Here is a 23,147-nt window from a genome sequence, read left to right on the forward strand (position 1 = left end):
TAAAAAAGAGGAAAAATAAGAAGGGGCTGACGATCCTGTAGACAATCACAGCCATAGAGAAATTAATCCAAAGGTACAAGGGCTTGAACCATGTGCCTTAAGTTCTTTATTATGATTGGAGGGTGAGCGAGCCTCACTAAAGCACATGTTATTGTAACACAGTACTGTACTGGAAATTCAACACTATCCATCAAACTAGATGGTAGAGTTCTATCATTCAAAGCTTGGCTTTAATGTTAGCATGATTAAGTTTCATTAGCTTCTAAAATTATCTTGGATTGCAATATACTACCATGAAGTTTTTTTGTCTAGTTGTGATTTTTCCTTTTTATTTTTTTTGGGAATTTTGATTTGTGAAATTGGTAAGACATTGCTATAGTGGGGTCATGGATTTGGCATATGCTTGCCAGCCAGAATCTGAATGCAGAAGATTTAGAGTCGATGGATCTTCTTTCAGCTGCATTGATATTTTATCTCTCGACTTAAAAATAATTTGTAATATTTGCATGTTATGGCTGCTTGGATCAGCGTTGTTGTAATATATGTGGAAAGGTTCAAACTAGTGGAAGAAGCATTAATTTGTAATAGCTTTCCTAGCTGATATGGGTATGATAAGGAGCAACCCCAACATTTGCTTACTTTCTACTGTGAAGATGAACCAAATGCTGTCGGTGAGAGTCAGATCCCATCTTTCTTCATTGTGAAGCATAAAGGAATGGTTCTCAAATCCGATTCTGCTTATAATGGCTGTTAGATAGCAGCTATACATAGCTTAGTATATCATGTGGATTTCATCAATATTCTGTGATTTCATGTTGATATATAAACTCCATTTATTTTTTTTTCTGTATCTTTCTATTTACTGATTTATATATATGTATGATATTAAAAGGTGTGTTGAAACACAGATATAATGAAAGTAGTATTGGATCCTAGATTCCTGGTAATAATTTGCTGTAAGGGGAGAACATTCACTGCATCTAATGTATTATCTCAAAATTCAGAATGTTTCAAAAGCCTTTTTATTTGGGGAACTTGTCTTGTTGTACTACATTCTGCAACTTCGTTTGGAATAATTTCACTTAAAAGCCCTCATTTTGTAATGCTTGCAGAGATGGAGCCACTGCTTAGTTTGAAAGAGAGCATTTTGCAGAAATTAACCTAACTAAACCTGGTTTGATGTCTTTTTAATGTATTGTTGAAGGATAAATGTTCTGAAAGCTGAATGAATGAGGTTTGAGCATTTAATTTGTTTCCTTTGATGCAAGCAGGGCAGCTGGCTGCTTTTGTAAACTCTCTAAAATTGTTTGTTTCGTCTAATCATTTAAGTTTATGAGATTTGCTGCCACCCTACATTCATTTGTGATTTCCTTTACACTCATTATTATTTTCAAAGATTCCTATCTCCTATTTCATTTCAGGCAGATTGTATGATGAGAATATTCCTCTTGCCACTGAACTGGCAACAGGATTTTGCACCAGAAATTCTTTTATTTCTATGCAAAATTTAATATATGAAAAGCAGTAATAAATCAGTTCCCAAAGTCTTGTTTAATTTTTTGTGAATGATGTTTTTTTTTTTTGTAATTTAAAAAAAAAAACTATTAAGATTCAACAGAAACACATATGCATATACATATGTGTGTGTGTATATATATATATATATGTACATGTACATGTACAGATGTACATGTACATGTACAGATGTACATGTACATAAAAACTATTACTCTTGTTTCTATTTATTATAGATTTCACTGATCTGATGATGCTCATAAAAGAAATAGGCCACAATATAAAATAGGAAGATTTACTTGCATACCACCCAATTTTAATGTATTTACAAGTCTATCAGCTATACTTCAATTTTTACATGTATTGTTTGTTAATTCAATTTTTGACCTATGCATGAAGAAAAAGTGCATTTTTACTTTTTAAAAGTCAAAAGTAGTGGTATTTTTAATATCATATGAAAGATTTTAGTGGTATGAATTCAAAGTTTAGGTGTTGATATGTAATTACACATGAATTGGGTGGTATATATGTAAATGCCCCTAATAAGTAATATAAATATACCCCCACTAATTCATAAAGATTGGGAGCTAATGCATAAGGTGACATAATAATTTTGCTATAACACAAGATTATAAATGTCAAAATAACGATAATTATAGTCTAGTATAAGAAGCTATCATCGGAGATCTTATAAGTTATCATTAAAGTTAACATAGCATCTAGTTGCCTCTACAACGTATATGCTTTCTAATTAATTTTGATTGATCACATTTGATTAATTCTTTTTTAGTTAAATAAAAATTTAAATTATGTTATATTAGTAAACAAACTTTCAAATTAATTTTATCTGATCCCATTTATTATTAAAAAATATTGATACTCTTAATTAATATTTAGACCAGCCCATAGCTTTCCGTCATCCCATTTGGGCGGGAGAGGAGCAGGAGTGTTCCTGGAGGGCGAAGCGAGGAAGATGAGCTCCTTCCCATTCGAAAGCCCTAACTCAGGCAGGCGTTGGCGATTCACTTGGGAAAGTCTGGCTCATATCCCCATACTCCGTCTCTACCTCTTCAACCTAGAGATCGGCGATACCTCTGCCGTCTGCCGCTTTCTCGAGGGCTCGCTCAGGCTCGACCGTTCCCTCCTCCTTGTTTCTTGGCGGCTTGACGACGAAGCAACCTTTAGCAACGGGAGATCATTCCTTTCGATACCGGTTCCTAGAGTTCTGATTGATCCGGGATGCCCCGTCGAAGTCAAGGCGATGGGAGACCATATCGAAGCAAAGCTTATTCTCCTTCTTCCAGTGGATCATCCCGTGGAGGCAGAGCTATGGAGCGCTCCTGGGATAGAGGTCAATAGGAGCCTGTCTCTTTCTATGGGTTCTGGTGAGGTGACTTTTGTTTTGGCTGCTTGCTTGGTTGATTTGCCTATGATCTCGTCGAGCTGATAATGCCGCTGTGCTTATTATTGATTTTGTTTGGGGCGGCTGCAGCTGTCTATAAAGTTGGGTGTGAAACAGTAGTAGATATTATTGTTTGAAGTTAATATGTATTCTATTTAAATTATTGACAATATAATTGTAAAATTTTTGCTAGAGAAATCACAGAATTGAACTGTACCGCTAGAACACAGAATGATGAGCTTGTTTATGAATATTTTTATAAACTGAAAAAAATTTTGTAACACAAGGCAAAACAATTTTTATCAAAAAGCCAGTATGTGAAAAGCAATTCTGACCACCAAATAGACTCCGGGGAAGCTTGCTTCGGAGATTAACTCTTGGATATTTGTTGTCATGGTTTTGCTTGTCGAGTATAAATTTCTGCTTAATACATATTGAGTTTGATGTGCCGTACTATTTTGTTTCATTCAATCTTACCTCTGTGAGAAAAGGCAGGAGATGAAATTAGAAGTTATGATTTTGATGTTGGGTCAATGTTGTTGATTATAAACCCATGCATTCCTTTTTTGCCTTGAGAAAAAGATCTACTCTGTGATTGTTAGACTAGTACATTGGCCTAGTGAAATGGGATGGAAAGAGTAAGAGATCAGTTGACAGTTTTGTTGGTCATGCAGAAGTTCGTATGATAAAATTGGCTAGACTGTGGAGTAGAATGTTGTCTGTGTAGCTTCTTCACAGATGTATAATGAGATAGCAATACGGAGAATTTTGTAAAAGAAACATATATTAAGAACTCTTCAACTACTGGTTAGATGCCGAAGATGAGTGATCTTTCAACATTCATTTTGTCCTTATGCTCCACTACCTGCATACCTGTCATGACTATGGCTATATTTGATCATGAGGATGTAATTTATAGTATATAATTTTTTTAACTGGGATTGATCTAACAAATAGAGCACTTGTGTTCAAGATAGAATCTAATTGTGAACCGTTTGGAAGAATTGGTGACTTGGAACTCTTATGGCATGCAAGTGCTAGAATGAATAATATGGAAGAAAGATGTATGAACCTGTCTTGAAACTTGAAAGAACCATGTTGAACTCGAGCTTTTTATTACACTCTTATGGCATATAGGTGCCGAAATGAAAATTATGGAGATTCATTTCATCGAGGTTATTGCAAGCACTGATGTGGTAAAATACTTTGGCTATGTGTTGACAGAAAGATGCTCTTGAGTGCACCTTTGGTATTGTCGATATAGCATTTGTTTGTAATTGGATGGTTGGAAGTGACCTCGCAAAAGCTATTTCATGCAGTTTAAGTTATAGATGTTGCCATTTCCCTCTCGATGGTGAGATTGCATTAGTTCGGTCCACCAGGCCTTTATATTGTGCCTTTGATTTGCAAGTTACATATTTGACTCATTCTTATTAGTATTATTATTATTATTATTTTGGTGGAGAGCCCACATACTCAAAGAATGATTTAATGTTAAGATAACTATCAATGAAGGGATTTCTATCTTTACATTAAATCATTTGGTCCGTGCTCCTAGTATCATCGTCGTTGAGGCACATTATCTTGGAGAGCCATTTTTGTAACATAAATGAAATTTAAATGAGCAATTTGTCGAAGAGGGTAGTAGTCTTTTTTTGGATAAATTAGTTGATCATGTATTTGGGTGTGCCACTGAGCTTGATTCGCTATGGCAGCCTTCCTCGCTGCTGTTATGGTTGTCAGGTTCACTAGTGTTGTTGCCAGTGCGAGATTGCTACTGTTCCTGACAAATATTTTTAATTTATATGTGAAAGTTGACTTACCTCACACAACGTTTTGCAGTTACGGTTGGTGTCGCCAATTGGTTGCTTGCAACCAATGAACATGGCTCTGATGCCAAAATGGAGCACGAAGCAGAAGAAGAAGAGAAGGAAATTTTACTTTGTTGCAATGAGCTAAATTAAATCATAATTCCTGAATTCCATTCATTTGCCTCTATAGGATATAAACCACACCACATTCGTGTGACAAGTTGATGAACTGGGAAAGTAACAAAAGCTAAGATCAATTCTAACTAATAAGTTTATATCTGACACTGATGTTATGGTTGGCAGGTTCACTAGTGTTGTTGCCAGTGCGAGATTGCTACTGTTCCTGACAAATATTTTTAATTTATATGTGAAAGTTGACTATGCCTCACACAACATTTTGCGTTGATGTCGCCAATTGGTTGCTTGCAACCATTGAACATGGCTTTGATGCCAAAATGGAGCACGTAGTGGAAGAAGAAGAGAAAGAAATTTTACTTTGTTGCAATGAGCAAAATTAAATCATAATTCCTGAATTCCATTCCATTGTCTCTACAGGATATAAACCACACCGCATTCGTGTGACAAGTTGCTAAACTGGGGTAATAACAAAAGCTAAGTACAAATAACTAATAAGTTTGTATCTGATGTTGTTGTTATGGTTGTCAGGTTCACACCGTTCCCTAGTGTTGTTGCCAGTGCGAGATTGCTATTGTTCCTGACAAATATTTTTAATTTATATGTGAAAGTTGACTATACTTTACACAACGTTTTGCAGTTACGGTTGGTGTCGTCAATTGGTTTCTTGCAACCAATGAACATGGCTTAAATGGAGCACGAAGTGGAAGAAGAAGAGAACAAAATTTTACTTTGTTGCAATGAGCAAAATTAAATCATAATTCCTGAATTCCATGCCATTGCCTCTATAGGATATAAACCACACCACATTCGTGTGACAAGTTGATAAACCGGGGAAGTAACAAAAGCTAAGAACAATTATAACTAATAAGCTTATATGTGACGCTGATGTTATGGTTGGCAGGTTCAATAGTGTTGTTGCCAGTGCGAGATTGCTACTGCTCTTGACAAATATTTTTAATTTATATGTGAAAGTTGACTATGCCTCACACAACGTTTTGCAGTTACGGTTGATGTCGTCAATTGGTTGATTGCAACCATTGAACATGGCTTTGATGCCACAATGGAGCTAGTAGAGGAAGAAAGAAGAGAAGGAAATTTTACTTTGTTGCAATGAGCAAAATTAAATCATAATTCCTGAATTCGATTCCATTGTCTCTATAGGATATAAACCACACCACATTCGTGTGACAAGTTGCTAAACTGGGGAAATAACAACTAAACTGGGGAAATAAGAAATAACAAAAGCTAAGAACAATTATAACTAACAAGTCTGTATCTGACGCTGTTGTTAGGCTGTCAGGTTCACTAGTGTTGTTGCCAGTGCGAGATTGCTACTGTTCCTGACAAATATTTTCAATTTGTATGTGAAAGTTGACTATACCTCACACCACGTTTTGCAGTTACGGTTGGTGTCGTGAATTGGTTGCTTGCGAATTGGTTGCTTGCAACCGTTGAACATGGCTCTAATGCCAAAATGGAGCACGAAGAGGAAGAAGAGAAGAAGGGTTGTTGCAATGAGCAAAATTAAATCATAATTCCTGAATTCCATTCCATTGCCTCTACAGGATATAAACCACCCCACATTCATGTGACAAGTTGCTAAACTGGGGATGTAACTAAAGCTAAGAACAATTATAGCTACCAAGTCTGATTATGCTGGGAAGATAGAGTTGCAACAGGGATTTGGTGCTAGAGCAGAGAGTTGGTATGGCTTGCTGCATATATAAAGAAATTAAAATTTTAGCTAAGAACCAACTTTTTGTTCCCACGTACATGCTATTTTTTCATAAAACTTTATCAATGTTGGCGGCAATTGTCACTTCAAAATTTTTCAAAAACCAAACTGAAGTTTTTACCATCTAATGCGTGATGTTTAATTTCCATGAATGGCAAATGAGGTCACCAGTTGATTTGTCTGCGTTCAGGGTTACCTTTTCAAATTATTAATTTTTTTTTCTCTGCCTCTAATTTTATTTTAGTGATTCAGATATAGAGAAATTTTCTTCTGAAGGGGTGAATTTTTTCTGCAAGTCCTGCTCAACAAAGTTAACCAGGCAACCTCTCAGGTAATAGTATTATGTTATGAAGAAAGCCAGCTATAGAGAAATAGTTAAGTGGGAGAATCATTGAACTACCAGGAAATTCTTTTGTAATTTGGTAACGAAAGTTTTATCTTACTGAGGAAATCTAACTAGGATTCTCTTATTATCTTTTTTCATATTATTTTTTGCTAATTATCTTCCATCAAACTTTTTTTATTATATTATTTTTCTTCTTTTGAAGTTGCAATGTGTTTGGCATTCTTTATTGTTGAAATTATGATATTTATTAGATGTGCGCACTGCATTTTGGAAGTTTTAATATTTAGATAGATGAAAATTTAATCTCTTTTTAACCATGCAATGTTTATCTTTAAAGAAACTTTGTGGAAGTTCCATCAATGAATTGGCAAGAGGTGGCTGATAATTGGTTTGGGGGATGTTGCTCATTTGGAGGAGTAAGTGAAAAGTTGGTATCTAAGTACTTGGAAACTTTTGATTTTAAAGAGGGAACGTGTTTGTTAGATAGAGCTTCAGCTGCTGTCTGTGAGCATGATCTTGAAGGTATTCATTTAATCATTTGTTGGAGATTCATAGAGCTTCTAGTAGGATATATTGGTTTATAATAACAGAGGACCTTTGTTAATGAATACCATTATGAGTGCTGGTAATGGAGCTTAATCACTGATAATTCATGACTCCAATTTTTGTAGGTACTGTCTTGGAAAGTGCCACTTTAGATTTCACAGTGAAATATTCTGAATCCAATGATACTAGTGCTGTGAGTTGTGATTTTGTTGCATCACGAGCATGTCCAGGCACTGAAGCACATGTAGTGGATCTATCTTCAAATGCTTATAGTAATCAGCTTGGTTTGGTTGGAGCACAAAATGATATCAACATGGATTGCTTGAAGCCTAATTTTAATCATTTTTCACTACGTAATGAGAAAACATTTACAGACGCTATTGGTGAAAGGATTTCAAAATGTGACTTCTATTGTTGCATCACTGAGAAAGCACAAACATCTGGCCATGCTGATGGAAGAACTGAATCTGAAGCATCAACATACAGTGCCCAACAATCTTTAAAAGTTTATGGAAGTGGTTTTATGGTTACCCCTGCCAATCTTTCAAATGATGTAGAGTGCTTTGAATTTTCTTGTAGACATTGTTCATCTCCTCTGGGTTCTTATTCATGTGTACAGGGTAGAACCGGTCCAGTAGTTGGTGGAATTCGATTATTTAAGTGTTACATATCCACTTCTACTCCTGCTGGTGCTCCTGATGATACATTCAAGTAAGTATGCTTATAATTTAAATAAATATATTTCATTTATTTATTAAACAGATGTAGTTTGTTATATACAACATTATTCAGTGAAAAATGTTATAATTAAACCGAAAGGCTCTCACGTGTAGAGACTGCATCAGCCGCCTCATTGAGAAAAAAATTTTCCCGATCCTTGCTAAATGCACCTCATTCTATTATTGTATCCTGTTTTCAAAATTGACATATTATTATAGTCATATGATATTGTTATATCTTACCTATGCTTCATGCTTTATGAGAATATCCACGCTCAATGATTTACACTGGATAAAACCGAAGTCTGTTAGGTCTGGCAATTTACAAGGGTTTCAATTATCACATGATATTGATGTCTCTGGTCCTTGGTCGCCAAATTCCTGGATAATACCTCTATAATTTTCCCATTCTAAGCTAGACACGATACTATCTGCAATTTGATTTAAAGAGGCCTTCATCATCAGCTTCCTACAGTAGTTGCAAATAACTAGAGATGCAGGTTAAACACAATCATTATTTATGAAGATCAATCTCTTTTTGTCCCATGCCTTTAAAGCGGAATGTTTGGATTTCAATTCCGTTTATGAAAAAAAAGAGGAAGATTAGAAGCTCACTGTAACTTAATGGGATCACAAACTCCAACGTTGAAAGGGATGGCAAAATATCAAGAAGTTGGATTAAATTGCTGTATTGTATGATCTTGGCTCGAGTTAAAATGATTGAAGGTTGAGCAAATGCATTTAAATTAAAATAAAAATAAAATTGTTAAAATTTTTTGCTATGTACTCTCACTTTTTAAATAAATTTATTTGCTCATTATCTCACACTTAAATCAATTTAACTCGTTCAGGGCCTTGTAACGTAACTAAGAAACTAATTTATTTTTTTATTATCCGTATCATCCCTTACATTGCAGGTTTGTTGTCTAGTTTCTTTCTTATAATCTCATTTCTTTTGTATTTGGACTGCCACATTGATTCCTGTAAACACGAGTTTTCTCTACGTATGATTGGGAAGGTTTCGTTTATTGTTGATGGCTGACAGGAGTCACAATTTGTTTCCTTGTCATGGAAATAACGTTTGAAGCTGAACCTTTACAGAAAATTAAACTGGATCAATAAATTTGTGCTCTTAAGTGCTGGTGATAAAATCTATTTTAAGACATGATACATCGTTCTTATTGGGTGGTGTTTGGTCTGATAAGACTTGAGTTTTCTTTTTGAGTAGGAATTATACTCTGGAAAATATATTTTCACATCTTCTAATTGAGGGAGCACGAGATGAATTATCATTCCGTACTATGGTTTGTGATCTGAGGACAAAGTTCCCAATGCTGCAAATTGTCCTCTTGAATTCAAGAGCTTGGTGCTGCTCTGGCTTTTGCTATGAAAATACTGTAACAAGAGAACTTCCTGCAATGCATATGCAACCTGTCGTTAAAGTTCTTTTTTCTGATCGCAGTACTCCCACAGAAGCCAATTCAATGTAAGTTCTACAATCCCCTCTGTTGATCTCTACTCAATTTAATATTACCACTTAATTCCTATATATTTACATATCTAATATCTAAACTTCAATTTTAACATTTATGCCATTTTACCTATGCATGAAAATGGCATATTTCACTTTTTGAGATTTGGGCAGTATACATATAAAAAGTAAAGTTTAGGTGCCATTCCTAAAAATGCTTACATATACTATTGGTGGATTATTTGCTGTTAAACTTTTTATTTTTTAATCTATTATAGATTTTGGTATTTACCCATTTAACTTTTTGTATTTAGGATTAATAAAGATTGGTCAGGCAGGACTGGAACCGAAGAAGTGTACATGATGAATCGTGAGATAGAAGAACTTAGAAGATCATTGAAATCATCAATTGCCAAACTTCCGCATTCATGCACTTCTTTGCAAGGAATGTCTCTGTCATTCCTCGGAAGATAAGAAAAATTTGTCATCTGCCTATATTTTATGTAACTCGTAGTCGTGACAGAATTATTTATTACCATTTTGAATTATTGAAAGTATTTTATATGCCATATTGTTTAATTTGTTGACAAAGAATGCCTTGGGATGACTGCGAAGGTGTACTATGCTATACAAAAGAAGAAAGATGATAATGACTGTGACTATATGCCATACTGCTTTACTCAGCCAAAAAATTTCTGAAAATACTTGATCTAGGAGTTATGTAGGCATATAGCTAAAAAGCTGTTGGAGTCTTTATCTAAAATGCATAATTACGATCAAATCTAGCCATCATTAAATTTTACACCACTCCTGAAAAGCACACAAATCTTCTGTACCGGACACAATCTGGTGAGCATTTTAGATCTACTGGCTCCTATATAATATGAAGGCTATGGGACTGAGGAAAAGGGGGACCATTTAGAGCGTGATCTGATTCATTATGGTCCTAGTTATGTCATTTCAAATACTGACCCTTTCTGTAGAAGAAAAAGGGGCAAATACATACGTACCACCCGAAACTTGCTATTTACAAATCAGCCACTTTGTTTCATCCATTTTCAAATTCACTCAACTATCAAAATTCATTATAAAACCCCAGATCATATTTTTCATTTTTCATTCAATTAATTTTCAATTCTTCTGCTTGCAAGCTTTGATTTTAGATTATTCAATGTTTTAGAAATTAGACACGTTAAAATTATTCTAGATGTATTATAATGTAAAAAAATTTTACATGGCCTATCCCATTCTTAAAAAGTTAGTGGATAATTTATCATTGTTTGGATTGGTTAGGGTGTTATTTGGGAAATTTACATACATGCCACAATTCTTATGTATTCACATATTTACTGCCCAAAGTTTGATATTTACATTTATAACAAATTGATATCATAAACCTATGCAAAAAAAAAGTTGTTATCACTTTTAAAAAGCTAAAAGAAGTGGTGTATTTGGTATAATATTAAAGATTTAGGTACTGTGCTCGTAAATCTGAAAATTTGTATGCTAGATACGTAAATATATAAGAATTAAGCGGTATGCATGTAATGTCCTTTAAATTTTTATGAATGTTATTACACTAACTTCCACATAGCACGACTTTTGCCTAACAAAATCAATGATGGTTGGGCAGAGCAATTATCAGCTAATGCTTTACGCGTGCAGCGAAGTAAAATGATTTGCATCTAGTGATTAAAATAGAACTTCTTTATTTGGAAAATGTTTGGTTCTGCAGCTGCTGCAAGCAAACAAGCAAAGTACATGCATGCATAACTTTTAAATTAACGTTGATTCTTAACAATCTCACTTTCAAAAATCAATCGATGGAAGCTTAATTGATATTCTGTTCTAAATAAAAACTTTTGCTTTAAAATATTGAGCTGTTTATAGACAATGTGCTCGCACATCTTTATTTAAACAATGCATTCCTCCTTAAATCATTGAATTAAGGATATTCATTTTTATATTAACCTACGGATTATGGGTGTAGTGTGCCCTTGTTCATATTTTAAATCCTTCAGGTATAGGCAACATTAGTGCTTACATAGTTGAACATGTCTGCTTGTTAATTTACACATTTACATAAAAGAACTCGAAAGATGATAAACGTACCATAATAAACCTATGAAATAATCTTACAATAACAAACTGTGGCTAAACCAGCCCAACTGTGCGACAAAAGAATCATACCTTAGTATCACCCCCTTCTACGCTGAATCCAAGAAAAAATAATGAAAAAAAAAAGGCTAAAGACAGACATCGCTAGAAGCAGAAACAGCTGCTTTCTTAAGCAGTATGTCTTGTATGTTATCTCTATAACCTACATGAGTTTGATCCAGAACTCCATTCCTCCAGCAGTCTCTTCATAAAATCCCCAAATTTCTCAGCCTGTGCTCCAGGCCTGACCAAATTAACATTCTTCCATTGCGAGCAAGGATCAGACCACCAGCCTCTCTTTGCAGAGCACCATGCACCTGGAGTCACCCGATGGTATTTTCGATCGAGTATTTGTTTGTCGATACTATCGAGCACAACATCATCCTCGCGAAACTTCCTTGAAAATGGCAGCCCACTGTCCACCATTTTATCAAAATTGGTATCGTTTAGAAATAGAGGCTCCATCTGGGGGGGATTGTCCCATTCCTTGTATCTGAGGTCATTGTTCACTGTCTTATTCTGGAAGTCGATGGAGTTGCAGATAGTCGAGTGGAAGTAGGCTTCTTGGGATAAGAGCACGTTTGTGAAGTATAAAAGAAGCGTTCTGGGAAGATTATCCCAACCTAAAATGCAGTGCTCTATGAAGGATCGGCTGAGAATTACCCATGGGGAACCTGGAAGATGAGATGCATTGTGGGCTGAAACCAAGAAAAGAACAAAAGAGTAATTAATGCTGGAACTGTGAGAAGATAAAGGCTTGCCTGTGAAGAATTTGAAAGACTCGGGGGTCTTGCGCTTCTCAGAAGCCTGGAAGTATTGAGATCTTTTCGACAAGTAAATGCCCGCATCAACTATTATTGGATGCACCCTCTGAGACCTGCACTAAATCAACTGCATTAGCTTCACATCAAAACTGGGAAGGGCTAATTTTGTTGAGAAGACCAATTATACCAAATCCAAACCGAAAAGAAAAAAAAGAAGTGCACGTACTCTTTCCAACCAAGGTCGCTTGTGTGATCTATAAAGTTAAGATCTCTTGGCATAGAGGAGAAAACATGGATCAAATCTGAAAAGAAACAATAAACTCCTTTCTCAGCAAAATTAATTAATTTGCAACACACACACACACAGTATCTAGTTCCAAAAAGAAAATGTTGTTAAATTTGACTAATAGTAAAAATTAAAGAAATATGTCACGTTTATTTTTCTTAGAGAATATGCCTGAAAGATTGTTTTTTTATCAAAATACTCACTTTTTGACCGCTAAGTGTTTAATTCTCATGGATCATGACCAACAACAATTTAAACATAATTCAAAGAAAATTCTAATCTTACAGGAACTTGAATCTTATTTGAGCATGGTTTGAACAAAATTAGTGTAGAGTTTGAATAAATATCGAACAAAATTCAAGCAATTCCAAATCCAAAAACTTGAACATGATTCAAATAGGATTTAAATAATATAAGAGCAAGGTCCAAATTATGTTAGAACATAATTCAAATAAGATTTAAGGTTCAAATAAGGTTAGAAGATGACTTTAGCAATATTCAAACATGGTTCAAATAGGTTTCAAATAATGTTCAAATAAAATTTTAACAGGATTTGATCACGATACATTCAAGAAGTATTCCAACAATTATAATAGTGGTTGATATAACAGTTTATACAAAAAAAAAAATTTAAAATAAAAGAGTAGCATAACAAAGATTTGTCACTACAACCATAACACAAAAGTTTATAACGAAAAAACCACAATATATGATAATAACATATCACAAAAGAGAATAAAACAAAAGCTATAACCCATCATAATAACAAACTTTACATTGATTAAAGATATAAAGGCAAGGATTATACATTGTGCAATTAAACAGCTTTAACACAACCGATGTAAATAGAGATGTAATCTACATTGAAAAGCTATACACAAGAAAAATAATATACAATTAAATAAACCTATAGATCTATATTGAATCTATACATATATGGTCCCTATATAATTGTATTTCGAGTCACAAATATTTGACCAAAATTAAATGTAAATACAACTAGTTTTAGTAATTAAAAATATATTCCAAAGACCAGTGCTGGATTTTGTGTATTTTTTCATGTCTTATAGTTATCTTAGATATTTTCTACCCTGCAAGAGTAAAATGTATTGCTTTAGAAGTCCAAACAGAGAAATATTAAGCAAAAACTGTAAGGTTGTTTACTAGTGAAATGAATAATATAACAGGGGTTTTATTATTGTTATAACAGAGTTAACATCCATCATTCAGAAGAACACTTTCAAATGCGAATAAAATATAATTTCTCAAAGGAAATTTTCTCATATCGTTTCTTTTGAGCTTGATGTAATTATACAAATTTACATCCAAAACGGTAAAGAAACTATAATAGAAATTAAATAAATTACATATGCTTCCATTAAAAAAATTATATATGCTTTCAAGAAAAATAAAAGGTGAGAATTCACTTCCATTAACAGGAAATAATAGCAGCAGTGTAGAGAATTTTTTTGATAGCATCGGGGTTTTATATAGGATTAGGAATACAACATAAGTTTATTCCACCCTCTTCCATCCCTGTTTTTATAAATGAATGATCAATCCTTGAACAGTCATCTTTACTGTCACTATAAAGGGTTATAGGAGATGTATTATTATTAGTAAGCCTGTCTGGCCATATATCTTTACAAACTCTTAGCGCAATGACATGAAATTCTAATTCAACACTACTAGCCGCTGCTTTTGTTTTTTTCCTCCATATGACAATTTCACCACAAAAACCTGAAATGGATTTGTTATTCTTACCTCATGTCCAATCTCAATCGATGTACCACCTTATGTTGCTATCTTTTTGTGTTTTTTGAAACATTAAGCCTCTTCCTGGACTTCCTTTAAGATATTTCAATATATAGTTTACAAAAACATAAGTTCCTTCGAATGGGGAATGCACTACTGACTTACCACGCGCTGCATTTATAATGTTTGGTATAGTTAGTGATAGAAAAATGAAATTCTTTACCAACCGTTAACATCTTTCTTTATCAATAATTAGCTCATCACCATTGCCTTTCTACTTCCAATCTTTTTCAAGTGTAGCAACCATAGTTTTACATCATACTTTTTCAGCCTCTTTGAGCAAATCAAATCAAGAGTGTATTTCCTTTGAAAAATAAAAGTATTGTTGAAGATATGCTACTCCAATTGAGCTCAACAAAGGAGAGAGAACCCCTGTAAGCAGTCTAGTTTTTTATATTTCTCTAGTGCTGTATTCTTTCATTTGGTGGCCAATTCTCGGTTGGTAGATCTGGTGGGAGAGCTTCCTTACGAGAAGGTGATTTTGTAGTGGGTTTTACTTGCCCTAAACCAGAGTAGGATGTGTAAGAGTCTCTCCACCGGCCATGGAAGCAAAGGAAGGGTATGCTAGAATCTAAAGCAAAGATCCTTACATGGGTATATAGAATGTTGGATGAACCATGTAAAAACTTGTGTCTTTTCTTGCTTATTTCATCACTTTCATGGTTCATTTTAAATGCGAAATGTTTATTTGTATGGCTTTTACACATATACTTTCATTTTAGATAAAATGTCCACCGCCCATTGGAACTTCATTACTGATGCATTTCGCATCATTAGCTCATGATTTTTTTTGTTTTCCGATTAAATTGATTCTGAACGTATTCTGGCCATATGAATTTAATAGATAACTTGTATCAGCCCAAGGTTAACCTTTACTTAAATCATTGATAAGCATCAACACCCAGATCAATCATAATAATAATAATAATAAAAAAAAGAAAGCTTTCAATGAAGCAACGAATCACTTACCATCCTGAGTGACGAGTGGATAATCTTCAGCACTAAGTGTCACGAACCAATCCCACCCTTTATCCAACCGCAGAAGCACTGCAGCCGCATGCAGTGTCGCCGCAAGCCCCGAAGGCCCCATGTACGTCATCGCGCCCGCTTTCCCCACCACGTCAACGTTCCCAAACGCTCTAGCCGCCGGAACCGCCAGCTTTGTCGCCGATGCCAGCGCGATACGCTCGGCTTCGGACGCATCATGTGAGAGGTGGAGAAGGTAGCGGTTCCTCGGGTGGTAGATGGCGAGCAATAGCCGGAGCATCCGGGGGCCGTCTCCCCGGGATCCAGATATGTAATACGCGAACGCCGGGGGGTGGCGCGGCCCGTGTAGGACATAGATGGGGTCCGGCTGGCGGGAAAAGAAGGCAGATGATGCCGTGAAGCCGGAGATGGCGGACAGGATGAGTAGAACAGTAACGAAGGAGACGGAGATGATGGGAAAGAGCCACTTCTCTCCAGCCATGCCGCAAGCGTACGGAAGTATTAGGGCTGAAAGAGTAGAGAATCAGGAAGGATCGCGTCGGGAAAAGCATGAAGCTTCGCCAATAGGGGCTAGGGCTCTGCTGGATCTCGTTGCCATGGGATTTTCGTGTGGTAGCTTCAGTGGCCGAAGACGATCGTTGCCATGGGCTTTTCGTGTGGTAGGTATTTAGGGCTCTGCTAATGTCTGCCGACTCCACTCGCCTCCGTCCGTCTCTCCGGCTGCTCTCCCACCGCTTCCCCGTGCACCCTCTCTCTCCCTCTCTCTCCCTCTCTCTCTCTAAAATACTTCTTAGCAGTTTCACATAACAATTAAACAAAATTTAATACGCCAACGTTAAGAAGGATAGGTGAAAATATATAGAAAATTATTTCTTTTCTTATAAGCATCTGAATAGTGGAGCATTATTTATTTGAAGGTTGAAGCATAATTAGTACACTTTTTTACAACTTATGACTCTTTAATCGAATGCAATTCAAAACTGATTTGATATTTTAATTCCACAAATACATTAACACCTTTTTAAAAAAATGTTTCTTTCAAAATATTTATATTTTTTATCAATATGCAACCAAACATGAAAGTAGTTTTACACCTTGGATCGTTAATTTATATTGAATAAAGGCTTCTAATTTCAAGAATTAGCATTTTATGAACAACGCTTTTATCATCATCCATTAGTTCTTTAAAAAATTAAAATGTTTGAAAAAAATAAAAGAAAGTTAAGGTAGGATAAACAAATAAGTGCATGGAATAGATACATAAAATTATAAAGTTCCTTCACAAAGTTGGCTTCATCCACCATGAGATCCAACCATTAGTTATTTTCTATTCAATAAGTGAAAGAATAACATCTACAGTGGGTTTTTAAAAGGTGGGCATGAAATAAGAAAAATGAGTGAAGTTTGAGACTTCTTGATGGCCATTAGTAATGGATGATCTCAAAAATGATGGAAATAAAAGTCCTTCAAAATTCTTGGTAAAGACAAATATCATTTAGATTTACTAAACCAATTTAAGCAAGAAAATAACCTTGGTTAAAAATTTTACTTTGCATTGAGCGAAGCTATCCTAGGTGCATAGCATAATGTTCTGGAAGCTGACAGATGCTTGGAACATGTCAAGTGACGGGCATGATTAGGTTTACATATTAGGGTTGTGTGTTGGAAAATAATTATCATAATTATTGTCTTAAAAAAGATTCCTTGACAAATACTTTCATCTTTAGTTATGTTATTGAGAAATTTAAGAAAATGTGACCTTCTTCCTTATAGGTTTTGACCTCCACAAGTGAATTTGAGAGGAGTTTTGTTGAAAAAACTTGATAGGTTCAAATTAAATTTTCTCAACAATAAATTTTTTAAGATAATTAAATATTTTTCTTAAGTAATTTAAATTATTCATATATTATGCATAATCATTTATCAATTTCAAAACAACACATCTTTGGTCTAGATTATATGGGAGATAAAATTTTAATTTGATTCATATTTTTCTTGACAAATAATAAATAATTTATTTCACTCAAATGTATGAATTTCACTACTTGAGTGTTTAAGAAATGAGAGGATTTTTCATGATTTACTTTAATAATCAATTAAAGTAATTAATGCAGTTAGAATGAATTAAAATCATAACGCACAAGGAGAAGCTTGTTAGCCTTACTTTTGTTGAGGTCTAGTCTTTCTTACTTATGAGCCTAAGATCTAATCATAGAACTTTTCTGTTAACTATTCTAGAGGACTAGTAATGGAACCCTACCCAGTAGAAATTCTAAACATCAGTTTACTCTTCTTGGAGTTTCACATGCATTGTTTTTCTCTCTACCACTTAGTGGGATAGAACCAACATGGGGGAGCTCAAGCAGAGTTCCCATAGGATTGTCAGGCCTTAGGGTTAGCCCTGGGTGACTTAGTTTTTGGTCTTGGTCTGATCTACACACACAAACATTTTGAACCCCTAACACACATTTCCAAAGCCCTAAAATCAGTCACCTTTGACCTTTCCCAGCTCTTTTGGAAACTCATGTGGGTTGTCCCCAAGGTCTTAGCCTTTGGCTTAGGTGGCCAGAACCAACACATGTAGGATTCATAATGGGATTCCTCTTAGTCTTATGGCACCAGAAGGGTAATATTATGATTAGCATCTTCAATAATCTCCAATTCCACTTAAACACCCATCTTTGGCCTTCTACCCCTAAATTTGACAAAATTCCTAAATTGCTCCTAAATACCTAAAATCCCTAAATCGCCCCCAATTCTCATCAAATTCATTTAAATCAGCTCTTAATTAATATAATAAAAATTTTAAATCAGATCTTAAGCAGTAAAAATTCCTAAGATCAACATATAATCACAAAAAAGTTGAAAACATTAATGGTCATTAAGCAACTAATTTGTCTTTACACCAAACCAAACGTCATTTGTTATCAGGATAGGCTACGTAGTTATCTTCAGTTGCTGAGCGGCATTCCCCATTCTGTTCCATCACGTCTACTTTGCTAAGCAGAGGATAGCGACAAATAAAACTAAAACAAGTCTCCTTCCTAATTGTCAATAGCCGGAGACCTGCTGCTCTTATCTAGGAGAAGGGGACGTCACCTCCTTTACTGTGCTCTACAACTCAATGGCTTGCCTGATCACCGGCTTCCTCCTCCTCCTGCTCTTCATTACACCAGTGTTCACAGATGACAAACTCCGTAAACGACATTTATAAATTATCTTGCCCCGCCGCCGGAGAGGAATTGATCGATGCTGCTAAGCTCCAACTTGAGAAACTATGCCCTCTCATTGTCTCCTTTGCCGACATCATCGCCTTCGCCGCTCGAGACGCTGTCGTAATTGCCGGCATACCATATTACTTTGTTCCCTCCGGTCGTCGCGACGACATCGTTTCTCTTGCCTGAGAAGTCCGATTGAACCTCCCCGCTCCTTTGTTCGACGTCCAACAACAGACTGCATCATTTTTAAAGAAGAAGGGCTTCTCCCTCCTCGGCCCCCATTGCTCGTCTGTCTTTCGATTATCGGCTTTACAATTTTTCCAACGGCAGGGAACAGGACCCCTTCATTGATCCCGATTACCCCAAGTTCTTGAAGCTGAGATTCCCGAAGAGAGGGAATTTCATTCAAGAGATTATGGCAGGAGCTACTTTGCTGAGACCCAAACGGGAAACTCCATTTCGGCCATAAGTCGACCATGAAACTGGATGGTTCCTACTATTCTTTTCTGCAGTAGGGATGGGGCTGTTCGAGTCGGACCAGGCACTGATGAAGGATGAGAACTTTTGTGCATTATTCTCCAAGGGCTTCATTGTGTGGTGTTCGAGACGGACACTTTCCATGTAACTTGCTTTGTTGCTATGAGAAGTTGACCGTTATTCCGCATAGTGCTTCGTTGCTCTGTAATGTTGGTTGTTACTATGCACAGTGCTTCGCTACTCGACAACATTGCTTGTTGTTCAGCAATATGCTTTATTACTCTGCAACATTGGTCATTGTTCAACACGATACTTTGTTGCTCTGCAACTTTGGTCTCAAATTCAATAGTGCTTCATTGTAACGAGTAAGAGGCAGCCCATTGTTGGCAGTGGCGGCAGAAGCTTGGAAGCATTATTTGGATCTTTGATATAGAACACTGGACTTCAACTCCTTTTCTTCTTGATCCTCCTCCAAGCTTAGCTCTTAGTCACATTCATGAAAGGGATATGACTCTATTTATAGAATCTAGGTGAGACTTTCCAGCAATAAAAAGAATTCATACCACTCTATCAGATGACCCAAATAGATCTTCTTGATCAGACAACGTTATGCAAACACTTGATTGTTTTAACGTTGTTGGAATTGAGTGATCTTAGGTTCGTTGGATCTGTCTTATTGAGACTTTCTATTTGACAATAAGCTTATTGGGTTTGGAATCTATTTAACTATCAAATTGGACATTAAATGCTTTAAAATAGATTAATAGCCTGATATGGGCTTAATTTGACATAGATTGGACCAAATTTGGTGTCATCGTATTTGCCTAGTCAAGACAAACAAGTTAACCTAAAATCAAATTTTTGGATGATTTTTAATTAAAATCTAAATATTTTTTGCTAAAAAATTATCTTGAAATTTGTCTCATGCCTCAAGATTATTGCAAAATGATGAAAATTTTTTGTTGGCATATCAATTGCTTTTATTTTTGAGTTAACTAACTTCAATGTTCGATAATAGCAGAAATTGAGACTTAATTGGGGCAAGGTTTAAAACATCATTTGAATCTAATTCACTTTTTTTTAAAACACACACACACAAACACGCACATACACACACTATTAACACTAGGGTCTACGTTACTAGGAGTGTAAACGAGTAGAACACAAGTGAGCTCAGGCTCAGCTCGTGTTCGCCTTGTTTATATTTCGAGCTCAAAAAGTGTGTTTGTATTCTGCTAGTTTGTTTAGCGAGCTGAACACAAACCGTTCACGAACAAAGAGTCGTCTTGACAACCCTAATCACGTAACCATAAGATGTTAAGAATTGGGGCAAGATTTAAAACATCATTTGAATCTAATTTAATAATTTTCAAGCCAAAACGAGCCTAACACAAACACATAAAATATTTGTTCTTGTTGTTTGTGTTCGACTCGTTAACTTAGCGAACGAGCCTAACACAAGCTTTTTAATGAGCCAAACACGAGCTGTTCGCAAATAACGAGCCGTTTTGACAACCCTAATTAACACACACACTGTGTGTGTGTGTGTGTGTCGATGGGGTGTTGGCGTGAGATATTGGAGAAATTGGTGGCTAGGATGTTATATTCAAAGTTTTAGGTGTTCATCAAGTAAAACTCCTTTTCTTTGCTGCGGGGAGGAGGGTTTTAAAACCCTCTTTTTTACGGATGCGCTCGTGCAGTTTATTTTGTCATCCAAGATTGTTTGAACAAATTCATCATTGTTTGAGCAAATTTAAGATTGATTCGCGCGCAAAGCTTTGAATGACATCTGTCGTTCATTCGAAGTCGTCCGACAAACAAAATACTGATTGACCTTTGTCTAAGAGAAAGTTAGAGTCTAGCAGAATGACTCTGACCGTGTGTCATACAATTTGTGCTGAAGGGTCTTAAATAATTGTCTTACATTACGAGAATCAACACATACATCAAATAATGTTCCACATCCTACACTCTGCTAGGCGATAATTAAATGTCATTCGACCGTAATAAGTTTTAACTACAATGATCAAATAAGAAGTAAATAAAAATCAAAAGAAGAACACAACATGTGTAGTTCAAAAGTATAGAAACATATACGAAAAAACAAAGATAGTAAAACAAAAAGAAAAATTATACTTACATCACATGAGCATGAAATTAATAATTAGATACAATCCAGGAAACAACAAAATAAAAATATTTCGTTGAAAACTTAAATAAGTGCAAGAAAGTGCTAAATTTATAATAAATAAATGCTCTCTGCAATGCACTGTATCCTCAATGTATAATGACAATTATCTTCGCACTCCACCTCACAAACAACTCACCATCTCTCTCTCTCTCACACACATAATAACTATCAAATCTCAAAGAAAAAACACCCTAGAAGTTCCCTCTCTCAAGGAAGAATAGAGAAAAACCCTAAGGTTTAAAATATAAACATCTCTCGTGCTATAAGAAGTCTCTCCAAGTCTGCACCACCCCTCTAGGGTGTCCCATGCATAGCCTTATATAACACTTACTAGTTTTTGTTTTGAAATTTTTTGTCCAAACAAACTTGGTCGAGCCACGACATCATTATGAACTGATTTGATGTAATTATGCCAATGGCTGGTGCAACTATGCCAGACCAAAAACAAGCTCGATGTAATTACCCTGCATTTTGGCATGGTTATGTAGGTCCAGCTCCTTAGCCCGCTTCATGTTTAGCTTCGTGAAACACATTTGATTATTGTAACCTATAAAAACTATAAAGAGCCTTTTATAAGTGTAAGATCATGATAAATATGAAAGAAAATACAACAATTCAAACATTTACCTCATGCCAAATGTAGGGAGTGGATGTATAGAGCTAGCAATGTCCATAAGTTTAGCTTCATGAGGAGGAACTCTAGTGTGTGGAGGGGGTAACACAAGTGTACCTTTGAGTAGTGGATTTTGAGGCAGATTCTCCTTTTAATAACATCATTATTGGTTGTTGAGCCCTCCCACAAAATTTAGAGGATCTCATTTTGAGAATCCCCCATTCTTCACACATGATCTTCAAGTGGTGCAACTGAGGTTGCTTCACTAGCGTGATGATGTGTATCATGGGGAAATGGACTGAAGGCATAATATCTCGCACATTGAGATTATGCCCTAGAACAAAGAGTGTCAGAATGTGAAACTTGCATATCTATTGGTTGGTCATTGAAGAAGTGTAAACTTCTATCACCATGACTTAATTTCTTATAGAAGATGCCAAACTGATGCTTGTCGAAAGATTCATGGTGGTAGAGTAATGATTTAACTTCTCAACACACACACGAGTAATATATAAATAACAAGAGAACACACCAAGACTTTTTACATGGAAATACCTGAAAAAAGAAAAAAAATCACGAGGCTTAGTACAGTCAAAGTAATTCATTATAAGTGTATAATTAAAAAGATACACATGTGTCCACAATTGAAAAAGAAGGGTTCCAATGCTACACCATGCATAACACTTGTCTGTGCATAATGAGCATAAAACTTTAGGAGTTTGAAGTAGGTCACCGTATTCTAAATACGGTGGCTGTAAGTAATTGTTGTTGGGAGTTATTGTTGGATTTGTAATGCAAAGTTACATGTAACACCGTATTTGAGATACTTCGTTACATCGTATTCAAGATATTTTGTTACATTGTATACATGATACTTTGTTACACAATATTCAAAGATACATTGTTACACAATAGAGTTCGCTGAAGGCAGGGTTCAACGACGGTTGACGTGCATT

The 23,147-nt window shown here is 35.5% G+C and overlaps 2 protein-coding genes across 3 annotated transcripts; one reads left to right on the top strand and one right to left on the bottom strand.

The window, feature by feature from the left end:
- Positions 1 to 2,423: 2,423 nt before the first annotated feature.
- LOC110033090 lies at positions 2,424 to 10,385 on the top strand. 2 transcript variants are annotated; one of them, XM_020736966.1, is made up of 7 exons: positions 2,424 to 2,900; positions 6,854 to 6,932; positions 7,285 to 7,469; positions 7,619 to 8,019; positions 8,113 to 8,204; positions 9,441 to 9,698; positions 9,998 to 10,385. In XM_020736966.1, the coding sequence occupies exons 1-7, from the start codon at positions 2,489 to 2,491 to the stop codon at positions 10,155 to 10,157; spliced, it is 1,587 nt and encodes a 528-aa protein (XP_020592625.1). In that variant the 5' UTR covers positions 2,424 to 2,488; the 3' UTR covers positions 10,158 to 10,385. The 2 variants fall into 2 exon arrangements, with proteins under 2 accessions (XP_020592625.1, XP_020592616.1); XM_020736957.1 differs by having other exon boundaries at positions 7,619 to 8,204; positions 9,998 to 10,384.
- Positions 10,386 to 11,742: 1,357 nt separating this feature from the next.
- LOC110017883 (beta-glucuronosyltransferase GlcAT14A-like) lies at positions 11,743 to 16,509 on the bottom strand. The gene is made up of 4 exons (XM_020715037.1): positions 15,675 to 16,509; positions 12,831 to 12,906; positions 12,602 to 12,717; positions 11,743 to 12,514 (listed from the first exon to the last, which is right to left on the bottom strand). The coding sequence occupies exons 1-4, from the start codon at positions 16,171 to 16,173 to the stop codon at positions 11,997 to 11,999; spliced, it is 1,209 nt and encodes a 402-aa protein (XP_020570696.1). The 5' UTR covers positions 16,174 to 16,509; the 3' UTR covers positions 11,743 to 11,996.
- Between the last annotated feature and the right edge of the window lie 6,638 nt (positions 16,510 to 23,147).

Source organism: Phalaenopsis equestris, unplaced genomic scaffold (genome assembly GCF_001263595.1).
Source record: "Phalaenopsis equestris unplaced genomic scaffold, ASM126359v1 Scaffold000002, whole genome shotgun sequence".
NCBI lineage: Eukaryota > Viridiplantae > Streptophyta > Magnoliopsida > Asparagales > Orchidaceae > Phalaenopsis > Phalaenopsis equestris.

Coding starts and splice junctions, on each gene's coding strand:
- LOC110033090 (XM_020736957.1), top strand. CDS start 2,489: ATGAGCTCCTTCCCATTCGAAAGCCCTAACTCAGGCAGGCGTTGGCGA. Junction 7,470..7,618: donor CTGTGAGCATGATCTTGAAG/GTATTCATTTAA, acceptor CAATTTTTGTAG/GTACTGTCTTGGAAAGTGCC. Junction 8,205..9,440: donor GCTCCTGATGATACATTCAA/GTAAGTATGCTT, acceptor CTTTTTGAGTAG/GAATTATACTCTGGAAAATA.
- LOC110017883 (XM_020715037.1), bottom strand. CDS start 16,173: ATGGCTGGAGAGAAGTGGCTCTTTCCCATCATCTCCGTCTCCTTCGTT. Junction 12,907..15,674: donor TCCACTCGTCACTCAGGATG/GTAAGTGATTCG, acceptor GTTTCTTTTCAG/ATTTGATCCATGTTTTCTCC. Junction 12,718..12,830: donor AGCGACCTTGGTTGGAAAGA/GTACGTGCACTT, acceptor GATTTAGTGCAG/GTCTCAGAGGGTGCATCCAA.